Genomic DNA, 14,197 nt, shown 5'->3' with positions numbered 1-14,197 from the left:
ATGTACACCCAATTCAATATCTAACATGTGTCTATTTGTTATGCACTCAAATACATTTTGACACTTCAGATTAAGAATTTTATTTGAGTGGCCCTTCCAGGATTTTTATTCTCTTTCTTTCTTTTGTTCATCTTTTCAAAAACTCACCATTTCTCTCCAAAAAAAAAAAAAGAAAGAAAGAAATGCTGTAGGTATCCCCAGATTTCTTTTAATATTTCATATATACTAATTTATCATTCAGACTCTAGGGAACATTTTAATAAAATATAATCCTTTATCCCAAATCTTTTTTTAATAACCAGAACCTAATATTAATGGATTCTTTAGGCATTAATGAAAAGATAAGAAAGATACTGTTCATCAATTCACAGATTTAGAACTGGAAAGGAACTTTAGCTGTCATCTAATCCAACCCTCTAACTCTACAGATGAAGAAACTGAGGCCTGGAGAGACATTTAAATCCACCTCTAACACATAATGGTTCTATGATCTTGGGCAAGTCATTCAATGTCAGTACCACAGACTTCTCTCTGAGACCATTAGTGACAGAATAGTTAGACACACACACACACACACACACACACACACACACACACACAATCAGAGAAGGCCAGATGAGTAGAATGAAGCTGTCTGAAGGTATCCAAATAATCATACATTCATTTGTTTTGTTTTCATTATTTTGGACAAGTGATTTGACTTATTTTTCAAATTGGCAAATTATATTTGTGCTGTGTAGACAGAGTCTCATTGTAAAGTAAAATAAAAGTCAGAGAGAAAGTATTTTATTTGAAGTGAGAAGACACTGGGTCTGATCTCAGTTCTGGCACTTCTTCCCTGTTTGACCTTGGGCAAACACTCTTGGCCTTACTTATCTGTAAAGTGAAAGAGGTTGAATTAGTGTCCCCAAAGATATTATTACCAGTTTTGGTATTAGTACCAAATATTACCAGTTTTTGACTCATAAACCTAATTCATAAAGCAGCAAAACAGAAATGAAGTTGAAATTATAATGGGTTATCATTTTGGGAATTTTCTTAAAAGGTTCATTTTCTGTTTTTTAAAATGGTTTAACATAGTCATTATTTTGGGCAACAGAAGTGAAAATAACTGTGCTTAACCCTGCTGGGACTGAACAAGTATCATTTCTTTCATTTCTATGAAGTTTCATCCAAGAAACAGGTTAGCTTACGGAAAATGAGTTCAGGAAAGAAAATATAAAAATAATGGATAATGTACCTTTGACTTAAATGAAGTAACTTTCAGTAGTATAATTAGAGTGGGGTAATCAGAGCTCTGTTCCAGGGTGCTAACCTTTAGAGGGAATGCAAATTTAAAACAATGATTTAAAAAGAGTATCTAATTTAAACTTTTGCTAAATTTACATTTTAAAAAATGTCTCATTGAAGTTCTTTTAGAAAGCACACTGTCATTTTCCAGAAACTCAGATAATCTTCCCACCCTGCCTTTAATAGAACTTTCCTTCATAAAAAAGAAATATAAGCAAAGCATTGAGCAGACTATATTTGAAAAGGTCTGCCTCATTCTGCACCTATAGCCCACCGTCTCTGCTGAAAGGCAGATGGCATGGTGAAGTTATAACTTTCGATTTTTAAAAATATAAAATAGTTGTGGTCATCATTTAAGTTGTTCTCCTGGTTATGATTATTTTGCTCTGTATTGTTTATGATTTCAAATTGGTTTTCAGAATTTTTGCATCAGTTCACAGCTCTAGTGATAATACATAGTTTTCCCATACCCTCTATGACACTGGCCATTTTGATCCTTTGTCATCTTTCTCAGTCTAATGGATGTGAGAGTAATTTGTAATTCTTTTATTAGTGATTTAAAACACTGAATTAACAGCATTTATCTATTGTGAAATAGTTCTTATTTTAATATTGTGAAAAAATGCCAACATTTCTGATAAACCTTTGAAATCTTATATGGGTTTATAACTACAATATAACTATATATTTTATTATATAATGTTATTTGATACAAATACTTTTCTCAATTAATTATTTCTTTTCCAATTGTAGCTTTACTAATTTTGCATAAAAATTTACATTTAATTTTATAATAATAAAATGTAAATTTATTATATTTATATTTTGATTAAACATGCATTTTGGAGCCTCTATTTCCTAGATGGAATGGCATAGGTTCTTGTGTACCACTGAATTGAATTTTGTCATGTTTTTTTTTCTTTTTTTTTCACATCATGAATTATAAAGTTGATGTCTTTGGGCTAACGGTACAAGAACTTTAGCTAGCAGTTGAAAGCTAGGGCAAGTTGAATAAAGAAAATACCATCATGGCAACTTTATAATTCATGATATGCTTTTCCATTTTTTCTGAGAGCTTGTCATTTCTTATATCACAGTAATATTCCATTACATTCCTATATCATAAACTTGTTCAGTCATCCCCCAATCTATGGGCATCCTTCCAATTTCCAATTCTTTGCTACCAGAAAAGAGTGGCTATATTTGTGTACATAAAGATGTTTTTCCTTTTTTAAAAAAATATATCTTTTTGGGATACAGACCTAGTAGTGTCATTTCTGGATCAAGGGATATATACAGTTTTGTAACTCTTTGGTCATAGTTCCTCATTGCTCTTCTGAATGATTGAATCAGTTCACAACTATGCCAACAACACATTAATATCTCATTTTAGAATCCCAGTTTTTCCATATCCCTCTCCAACATTTGTCATTCTTTTCTGTCATATTAGCTAATCTGATGGTGTGAAGTAGTACCTCAGAGTTGTTTTAATGTATATTTATTTAATCAATAGTGACTTAGAACATTTTTATGACTCCAGATAATGTTGATACCTTCATTTGAAAACTGCCTGTTCATATCCTTTGGTATGATCATTTATCAATTGGGAAATGACTTGTATTCTTATAAATTTGGCTGGTTCTCTATATATGAGAGATAAGGTCTTTATCGCAAGATTTTGCTGTAAATTTCCCCTACCTCCCAATTTTCTATTTTCTTTTAAATCTTGACTGCATTAGTTTTGTTAATACAAAATCTAATTTAATGTAATAAAAATTATCAATTTTACATAATCTAATGCTCTCTATTTCTTATTTGGTCATAAATTCTTCCCTTATCCATTGATCTGATAGGTGAACTATTTTGTGCTCCCCTAATTTGCTTATGGTGTCTAAATCATTTACCCAATTTGACCTTATCTTGGTATTTGGTTGAAATATTGATCTATTAATAGTTCCTGCCAATCTGGTTTCCAATTTTCCCAGGATTTTTGTCAAAAAATAAATTATTGTCCCAAAATCTTGGATCTTTGGATTCATCAAATAATAGATTACTATAGTCATTTACTACAGTGTATTGTGAACTTTACACATTAGCCATACTGTTAAACAAACAAGTAAGGACAAAAAATATGCCCCAATCTGTCCTGTTTAGAACTTTTCAGTTCAGTTCAGTAAACACATATGATAAAATCCATCTCTCAGTTTTATGTAATAGCTAGGAAGTACAGTGAGTGTTGGACTTGAATTCAGGAAGACCTGGATTCTTCAGGAATTTACTAGTTGTGTGATCCTGGGCAAGTCACTTAAACTCTTTCACATTAAAATTTTTAATTGTAAAATGGGGATAATTTTATTACTATCATGGGGTTATTGTGAATATGTAAAGCACTTGGCTTAAAGTGCTAATATAATCTTAACATGTTATATAAATGCTAGCTATTGTTGTAGTATGATGAGGATGATGTCTAGGTAAGGAAGAGAGAGAAAGAGAGGCTGAAGGGAGGAAAAGGGCGGGGGCAAAGAGACTGAGAAGCTTGGAGAAATTGCCCTGGAAGGGGAAAAAAATAAAAAAGGAATCAGAGAGAAAAAGAAAAAAAAAAGACTCAAGGGGAAAGTATGTAAAGGAGGGGAGGAAAAGAGAGACACATAGGAAGAGTTACAGAATCCCATGAGAAAGAAGGGGGTACTAGGAACTTAATGGAAGGCAATATGGTAAAGAGGAGAGCCCTGAGTTGGGAGTCAGAGAACCTAAATCAAAACTGGATTTTGCCTTTCATACCTATATAAACTTAAGAAAATCATTTCACTTCTCTTGTTCTCAATTTCCTCATCTGTAAAATCAAGGATTTTAAAGTTTTATTTCACCCTTAAATCTGTGATTTTATGAGCTGGAAATGAAATGGCTCTGAGTGAGAAAAGTCAAAAATAAAATGTTGATGACAAGAATTGTCATATATATCAATACAAAGAGTATAGATGGAGGAGACAACATGTTAAAGATGAGTTTTGCCTCCTCAATAATTCTGGCTAAAGCTACCTGATAGAGAAGATGTCTTCTATTTCCTTTAATAATATTGTTTGAAGAACAACAGTGAAAGGTTCCTCCCTGACTGCCATAGATTAAAGACTGATCTTCTCCATGGAATAAATTAGATTTTGCAAAACAGAGGTATCAGTCTCTAATTTGGAATATGTGTGTTTCAGTGGGAAGTTTTTTTTTAATTATAGTTTTTTATTTACAAGACATAAGCATGGCTAATTTTTCAGCATTGACCCTTGCAAAATCTTCTGTTCCAACTTTTCCCCTTCTTCCCCCCCCCCACTTCCCTAGATGGCAAGTAGATCAATATATGTTAAATATGTTAAAGTATATATTAAATACAATATATGTATACTGAAATACTATATATATACTTATCTTGCTGCACAAGAAAAATTGGATTTAGAAATAAGGTAAAAATAACCTGAGAAAGAAAACAAAAATGCAAGCGGACAAAAACAGGAGTGGAAATGCTATGTTGTAGTCCACACCCATTTCCTACATTTCTTTCATTGGGTATAGCTAGTTCTCTTCATTACTGAACAATTGGAACTGAATCTCATTGTTGAAGAGAGCCACAGCCATCAGAATTGATCATCATATAGTATTGTTGTTGACGTGTATAATGATCTCATGGTTCTGCTCATTTCACTTAGCATCAGTTCATCTAAGTCTCTCTAGGCCTTTCTGAAATTATTCTGCTGGTCATTTCTTACATAAAACATTACATAATATTCCATAACACTCATATACCACAACTTATTCAGCCATTCTCCAATTGATGGACATCTATTCAATTTCCAATTTCTAGCCACTACGAAAAGGGCTGCCATAAACATTTTACCACATACAAGTCCCTTTCCCTTCTTTAATATCTCTTTGGGGTACAAACCCAGTAGAAACACTGCTGGATCAAAGGTTATGCACAGTTTGATAACTTTTTGAGCATAGTTCCAAATTGTTCTTCAGAATAGTTGGATGCATTCACAATTCTCCCAACAATGTATCAGTGTCCCAGTTTTCCCACATCCCCTCCAACATTCATCATTATCTTTTCCTGTCATCCTAACCAATGTGAGAGGTGTGTAGTGGTATCTCAGAGTTGTCTTAATTTGCATTTCTCTGATCAATAGTGATTTGGAACATCTTTTCATATGGCTAGAAATAGTTTCCATTTCTTTATTCGAAAATTGTTCATATCCTTTGACCATTTACAATTGGAGATGGTTTGATTTCTTATAAATTAGAGTCAATTCTCTATATATTTTGGAAATGAGGACTTTATTAGAATCTTTGACTGTAAAAATGTTTTCTCAGTTTATTGCTTCCCTTCTAATCTTGTCTGCATTAGTTTTGTACAGAAACTTTTTAATTTGATATAATCAAAATTTTCTATTTTGTGCTCAATAATGATCTCTACTTCTTCTTTGGTCACAAATTCCACAAGTCTGAGAGGTAAACTATCCTATGTTCTTCTAATTTATTTATAATCTCATTCTTTAGGCCTAGATCATGAACCCATTTTGACCTTATCTTGGTGTATAAGTGTTAAGTGTGGGTCAGTGTTTAACTTTTGCCATACTAATTTCCAATTTTCCCAGCAGTTTTTGGTAAACAGTGAATTCTTATCCCAAAAGCTGAGGTCTTTGGGTTTGTCAAACACTAGATTATTATAGTTATTGACTATTTTGTTTTGTGAACCTAACCTATTCTACTGATCAACTAACAATTAGCTATTTCTTAGCTAATACCAAATGGTTTTGGTGACCACTGCTTTATAATATAGTTTTAGATCTGGTATAGCTAGGCCACCTTCATTTGATTTTTTTTTCCATTAGTTCCCTTGAAATTCTTGACCTTTTGTTCTGCCATATGAATTTTGTTGTTATTTTTTCTAGGTAAGGAAAATGGTTTCTTGGGAGTCTGATTCGTATAGAACTAAATAAATAGATTAGTTTAGGTAGTATTGTCATCTTTTTTATATTCACTCGACCTATCCAAGAGCCCTTAATTTTTTCCAATTGGTTAGATATGACTTTATTTGCATGGAAAGTGTTTTGTAGTTTTGCTCATATACTTCCTGACTTTCCCTTGGCAGATAAATTCCCAAATATTTTATACAATCGGCAGTTATTTTATTTATTTATTTTAAAAAATTTTTTCAAATTATTTATAATCTCTCCTTCTAATGTTCAAGTTTGAAACAAATTCATTGTCTCAGGAGAATAAGAAAAATAATCTGCAATGATTTCAGCAGTTATTTTAAATGGAATTTCTCTTTGTATCTCTAGCTGTTGGATTTTGTTAGTGATGTATAAGAGTGCTGATGATTTATGTGGATTTATTTTGTATTCTGCAACTTTGGGGAGGGTTTTTTTTTTAACAATCTTTTCTTTTCTTGCAGATTCCAGGCATTTGTCTACTTTGCATCAGTTTTCCAAACTATCTCTTGTGGCATCCATTACTTGGCTTCTGTGTTCATGGCTGTCACCCCCAAGTTTTCCTGTGGAGTCCTGGGGAACATAAGTCAGGTCCTCTTTTATAATTCATCTGTCTTGAAGATAGAAGATGCCTGGCCACTGTTCACACCAGGCCAAGAGGATTACTTGGTAGTGCAGTTGCAGAATGGAGATGTTTGGGAACTTGCTCAGTGCAGTAGGTCCAAAAGAGAAGATCCTTATTTTGAGTACCAATATGATGGTAACAAATCTGACTTTCCTTGCACTGATGGCTACTTTTATGATCATACCAAGTGGAAGAGTACTGTGGTGACTGAATGGGATCTGGTCTGTCACCGGGATTGGTTTGCAAAATCCATCCAACCTACTTTCATGCTTGGAGTCCTTCTGGGAGCAGTAATTTTTGGTTACCTTTCAGATAGGTAAAGTATAGATATTATGTCTTTGCAAAACAATACTGTACAACCTTGTAGAACCCCTTTTAGTGTGTTCTCAAATGTTTTTCCTAATGATTTCTTTCACCAAGTTTGTCATCCAGATATATCTACTAAGATCTATGATTTGGGATTATTTAAACTTTTTAACACTACTAAAGTAGTCACTAGTGCATTTCCTGGTCCCATCTTCCTCAATGTCTTATTATATGACATCTAAAAGAACAGTGTTAAATGTGAGATCCTATGTAATAATTTTTACTTTAATACATCCATGGATTTGTCATCTCATCAATGTGGATACATCCTTTCTTATCCAAAGTGGCACATTTTATGTTCAAAATCAAACTGGAAGGTCAGTGTAAGTAGAAGTGAAATTGCATTTCTCTAAGTTATATAGGAAAGAAATTATTTGAATTTAGTTCTTTCTGATTCCAGGTCTAGTGTCCAAGTGCACCAACTCCACCGGGCCACTTGGGATAAGAAAGTATATACTCTTGGACTATAACACACATTGAAGAAAATGTTAAAGTAAAAACTATTAAAATTAAGTAGGTTCTCATATTTATGTAAAATGCCTCTGAAATAACTATATCAATTCAGAAAGCATTTATTATGTTCCTACATTATGGAGATTAAAATTGTCTCACTTATAATAAAGAAACCGAGGCAGAGCCTTGTGTCAATGGCACTTTGTTAAAGGGTCCACAGTCCCCTGTAATGAAGTGGATCTCAGATCTTCTTAATGGCCTGAGATCCCTCCTCCTTCTAGGATCCTATTTTTATAAAGCTAGATGTCCAGTAATTCCAGAACAACAATACCAAATACAGAATAATTCCATTGATTGGCACATGATACATAAGCTAAAATAAGCAAAATAATATATCAGCAGGGTCACAAATTGGGTAAAGTAAGGAATATTTTCAGATAAGGTAGACAGGCTTCTCCTTAGTTTGGGCTACAGAAATAATTCAAACTCTCACAAGCACTCAAAAATGATCATAAGATGGTCATCTGCTCCCATTGACTGGAGATACAGTCAATATTTTGGGGGACTTTCCATGTAGTTGTGATCTCTGCCACACTGGGCTTGGTCACCCTCACAAGACAAAACAAGAGTGGAAGGTTTTTAGTTAACTTCCTGTAAGTAAGCCAGTTAACTTAGAATCTGTAGCTAATAGATCTGGGGTCTTATATTCAGAACTTTGATATAATTCTATCAAGTTGATTAATATTGATTGGAATAGATTAGTGGTCCAAATGAATTATTTCTCTCAGTGACATGCTAAACTATATGCTAAGTGATAGCTAGACCAAAATTAAACAGAAAGTTCCTCAGGGAGCTTACATTCTAATAGAGAAAACAACATGCATATAACAAGATATCATTAGAGTAGATGGAAAGTAATCTCACAGAGGAAGACTCTGGCAGCTTTAGGGTTGGAGAAAGTGAGATTTGAGCTGAATCTTGAAGGAAGCTACAAAAGCTAAAATGCTGAGGTAAAAAGGGAGAACAATCGAGGTATGGAGGACAGTCAGTGTAAAGGTGGGAGATGGAGTATTGTGTACAAAAAATAGAAAGTAGGCTAGTGTAGGTAGATCATGAAGTATGTGGATGGGAGTAAATTGTAGAGAAATTAGAAAGATTAGAAGGTTAAGAAAAGCTTTAAATGTCAAACTGTGGGCTATATCCTGAAGATGATAGTGAACCATTAGAGATTATTGAATAGAAGAAGATGGGTCAGTGTGGGCAAGTTGATGTGATCATTCTTACAATTGAGAAAAAACCATTTTGTAAATTCAGTAGAGAATAGATTAGAGTTTATTCTTGAGATGGGAAATTGGATTAGAAGGTTAACATACAGGTGAGAGGTGATGTTGAGGACTTGAATTAGGGTTGCGGTTGTATGAGAAAAGAGGAGATGTAGATAAAAATTGTCACAAAGAGAATAATGACAAGACCTGGCAGAGGTTTAGATTGTGAGATAGGTGAAGATGAGTACTTGAGGGTGACAATAACAGTCCAGAGATAGGAAAGGCTTTATATAGAATTGAATTTTCAAGAAAACTAGGGATTTTGAGATGTGAAGGTTAAGAGAAAGTGTGTTCCATATTTGGGGAACAGCCTGCAAACACAAAGGCACAAAGATGGATAGAGTGTCTTGTGAAAGGAACAAAAAAGGCCAGTTTGGCTGGATTATAGAACGTATTAAGAGCAGGAATATAGAAGGCTGCAAGGGAGATTGGAGTCAGATTGTGAAAGATTTTACAAACCAAATAGACAAGTTTGTACTTGATTCTAGAACCATTAGGGAATAGCTGCAGTTTAGCAGGGAAACAATATCATGATGATGATGATGATGATGATAACAACAACAGTAATAATGATGATGATGATAATAACAATGATAGTAAAGAAGATAATGAAAATAACAATAATAGTAATAGTAATGATGATGATAACAGTAATAGTGATGCTGCTGACAATGATAACAATAACAAAAATTAACATGTATAATACTTTACTGTTTGCTAAATACTTTGTCATTTCAATTGAATCTCATTACAACTCAGAAGCAGGAGCTATTATTATCCCATTTTATAGATGAGGATACTGTAACTGAGAGAGGTTAAATGACTTGTTTATTTAACCTAGGAAAGTTAGGAAGCTAGGAAGCTTCCGAGGAGGATTTCAATCAGCTACTTCCTGATTTAGTTCTGTGTCTACTATGTAAGTTTACCTTTGTGGCCTATATTTTGGGAAGAATTTTTTTTTCCAGTTGTGTGGCTGATGCATTGGAAAGTATGGAGGATTGAAGTTGAGATAGCAATTGGGAAGTTATTGGAATAAATGGATACCTGCTACAGGCCTCATCTAGCATGGTGGAATTAATTGAGATAAGAGAGGCTGTGGAAACAGAACAAAGAACAGTTGGCAATTAACTATATATGTAGATGAGGAAGGGAGCAAAGGAACTGTAAGAGAAATAGATAGAAAGATACAGAGACAGAGAGAGACAGAAAGAGAAAGACAGAAGGACACACACAGCGAAACAAGAAAGACAGGGAAACAGAGAGAGATTGGGAGACACAGAGAGAGACAGAGAGAGACAAAGGGACAGATACAGAGAGAGAGACAGGGAAAGACACAGAGAGAAAAAGACGGAGAAACAGAGAAACACAGAGTCAAAGAGAGAGAGACAGAATGAGAGAGAGAGACAGAGAGATAGAAAGAGAGAGAAAAGGAAAGAAATTGAGAGAGAGAGAGAGAGAGAAGGGGAAGGAGAGAGAATGTGTTTGTTGTACTCTATGTGTACATTATTTTATTAGGCAATGTTTTCTTAGAAATTAGAAGGTAAGCCTGCTTTAGAAGCAAAGAAGTACCAGCTCTATCTTCTCAGAGGCTTATGATTAACATATGGTGTGACATTTGTCCATGACAAATGGAGTTGGTATTTAATGTGGTTGTATACCAATGCTTTATTTCTTCCATTATGTAATTCTCAGGTTAGGAAGGCGGTTTGTAATATGGTCCACAAGCACTGGGCAGTTCTTCCTGGGAGTTGCAGTGGCTTTTACATTTGACTATTACAGTTTCATAGCTGTACGCATTCTTCTTGCTATGGTGAGTGTCTGGAAAAAAACACAACTTTTTGATTCTGGCATGTTTCTTAAATTAAGTTCTAGGTGATAGAAAATCAGAAAATTGACACCTGTACAGTACAAAAAACCTCTTGTTTCTTAAACCTCTGCTTTTTCCCTTTTTCTCTAAAGCTGCCACTTTATGTAGAGTAATAAAAGTATTGATGCAGTGTTTTGAGGTTTGCAAAGTGCTTTACTTAAGTAAAGTATAATTTCATTTGATCTTCTACAACAAGACTGTAAGGTAAGTTTTACTTCTCTTTCCATTTTATAATTGAAAAAATTGAGGATAAGAGCAAATTAAGTGGCTTGCCCAGAGTCACAGAATTAGCATAGTATAAAGCACATTTCATTTAGGTGCATGTTAAAGGAATTTTATTGTTTTAAGGTGAATATTTATTAAATATTCAATAATAAAGAATATTATTTTCATTTATCAAAGGAGAGAAACTAAAACAATTAAATGATAAAATTAACTACTAAATTTTACTTAATTAACTCTACAAAAATTTTTTTTTGACAACATTAAGGTATGCCTAGGCAAATAAGTTACAAACTAGTAAGTACCTAGGGCAAATGTTGAAACCCAGTCTTCCTGATTCCTTGTCTAGAACTCTACCCATGATGCCATCCTGCTTCTTATCTATCTTTTATGGTTTCCTTGAGGATTAGGTATCCCCTCCGTAGAATGTTAAAATTCTCAAGCCCAGGAATTATTTCGTTGGTTTTTGTCTACCTATCCCTAGGACTAAACACAGTAACTTACACACAGTGGCACTTCATAAATTTTAAATTGAATTCCATATACTTTACTAAAAATAAACTCTTGGGAATTACCCTCCTCTTCTGCTGTTAGTAGATCAAGATAGGACAGTTCCTCTAAAATTACACTGTAACTGACTTAGTAATGGAAAGATTTGAAAGTAAAGAATTGGGGCCTCTGAAGTCCCATTCATCATCAACATTAATCAAAGGTGTCATGTGACTTATTGTATATCCTTAAGAATTTTCTATAAGAGTTTAATATAAAAATTGGACTTAAAAAAACTCCTCACTAAAACATCACATGTTATATGTGCAAATTTACAGATTATTTAAGATTCAAGGTCCAAATATCTTGTGGGACAATGGAAAGAATGCTGGATTTACAATCAACAGACCTATATTTCAATACTTCCCATTTTTTCCACTTACCACCTGTGTAACCTTGGGCAAAATAATTCATCTCTCTGGATCCCAGTTTGTTTATCTGTAAAATGAGGGTGTTGGACAAGATGGTCTTCAAATCCTTTCAGTATAAATCTCTCCTGATCTTTGTCACTGTAAGGTACACCAAACTCTTTCTGTATTTTTTTCCACAACTTTTTCCACCAGACTCTTTTGGTCTATGACAAATAAACTGAAAATAATCTTTGTTTTCCTTGTAGCAAAATATTGTTCTGTTTGTTCCTATTAGAAGATAGAATTCATTAAAGTGAAAAATTGTTACTGAATATGCTGACATTGTTTCTGTCTGATGATTAAAGAGTTGATATATACAGCTAGTGAAGACAGTTTAAACAAATTAAGTATTAAACCTTAGAGAAAAGATTTGGGAATGATTTAATAATTTTTGATCTTTTTTATTCAAAGGATAGATTTTTATTATTCTCCCAATGCCACTAAATATGAAAGAAAAGAAAAATGTTCCTAAGCTGCAGGATGAGGAGGATGTAATAATAATAAAAATTGGTACTACAAATTTTGCAAAGGTTTCCTCATAGCAGCTTGGTGTAAGTTTAATTTCTTCATTATAAAGAAAAAGAAACATTTAGATATTAATGGACTTGCCTGCACTCACAGCAATTATAAGGCAAAATTAAAATCTTAGTCTGACTTACATTCTTATCCTTTTTAGAAGCAGGTGATACAGTGGCTAGAGTGTTGGCCCAGGAGTCAGGATTCAAATCCAGTCTCAGACTCTTAATAGCAGTGTGACTTTGGGCAAGTCCCTATTTTAGTTTCCTCAACTGTAAATTGGGTCTCATAATAGTCCTTACTTCCTAGCTTGGTTGTGAGCATTATATAAGATATTTGTAAAACACTTAACATGGCACTTGAAAATTAGTAGGCACTTAACAAATGTTTCTTTTTCTTCTTTTCCTCTTTCTCCTGTTTTTTTTTTTTTTTTAATTCTCATGGGACTTTTTGTTTATGTAGGATACATAGATGATTCAATTTTTTAAGCCTAGAGAAAGAGACAGTCAGTAGGAGGGAGGAGACATTTGATGTAATGAAGAAGAGGTAGCTAATAGGAAATGTGAATGGTAATGCCTTATGGGCTAGTCCATAGGATAATAAATTGCTAGCAGAGGGAAGATTAAGGCAATGTGTCCATTAGTTTTTCTCCTTATTATTCCTCTGAGCAACTAACTGGTGCAGTGGAATCAGGAAGACCTGAGTTCAAATCTAATCTCAGTCAGTTACTAGCTATGTGTCCCTGGACAAGTCACTTAATCCTGTTTGCCTTAGTTTTTCATCTGTAAAAAGAGCTAGAAAAGAAAATGGCAAACTACTTCAGTAGCTTTGCCAAGAAAATCCCGAATGGGATCACAAAGAGTCAGATGCAACTGAAATGACTGAAGGAAAAATTATCATTCTTACAAGCAAACTTTTATTGAAAGTCATTTGTGGAGAGACAGAAAAATAGTGAAGACATTAATGTGAATAATAATTAATAAGAACCTAGCTAAAACAAATTCTAAACCATTTTGTTTAAAAGCAAAAGATAAATGTCTTCTAACATTTCTTTACCAAAAATGTATTATATCTTTTTGCTATTTTGTGGTTCTCTGATTACTTTCAGTGAACTGATGGAGGGAGGACAATAGTATATAAATGAATGAATGAAAAAAACATTTGTTAAATACTGCTAATGAATGAAAAAATATTAAGTGCTTATTTTTAATCCTTTTCTGTCTACTGGTTGCTTGCCTACAAATGTACATCTCCCCATCATTAAAAAATTCTAATTTGATCTGTCCATCTTCACTAACCATCATCCTATATCTTTCTTCACTTTTGTAGCTTAACTTGGGAAGGCTGATAACAACTGATACATCCACTGTCTTTCCTATATTAGAAAAGTGGACTTATACAAGGTAGATAGTGGAGGTAGAATAATTTGGAAACAAGTTGGATATGGGGAATAAAAATGACTGATATTCTTCCAAGATGATTGCTAGGTTCATAAGTAAGGATGGAAGTATCCTCACAGTAGTAGGGAAATTAGGAAGAAGGGAAGGTTGTGGAGGAGAATGAGTTCTGTTTTGGATATCCTAAATTTAAGA

General features: G+C 33.5%; 1 protein-coding gene across 1 annotated transcript in view; it reads left to right on the top strand.

The window, feature by feature from the left end:
- The window catches only part of SLC22A16 (solute carrier family 22 member 16), a 69,007-nt gene that overhangs the window by 28,803 nt on the left and 26,007 nt on the right, over nt 1-14,197 (top strand). Inside the window, exons 2-3 of the mRNA XM_051997539.1 lie at nt 6,737-7,213; nt 10,734-10,851. Of these exons, the coding sequence (XP_051853499.1) occupies nt 6,737-7,213; nt 10,734-10,851 (595 nt within the window). The remainder of the gene's footprint in view (nt 1-6,736; nt 7,214-10,733; nt 10,852-14,197) is intronic.

The sequence above is a fragment of the Antechinus flavipes genome, chromosome 4, assembly GCF_016432865.1.
Source record: "Antechinus flavipes isolate AdamAnt ecotype Samford, QLD, Australia chromosome 4, AdamAnt_v2, whole genome shotgun sequence".
Lineage (NCBI taxonomy): Eukaryota > Metazoa > Chordata > Mammalia > Dasyuromorphia > Dasyuridae > Antechinus > Antechinus flavipes.
Note: the sequence above shows the minus strand (reverse complement) of the source record. Positions and strands in the feature narration are given on the sequence as shown.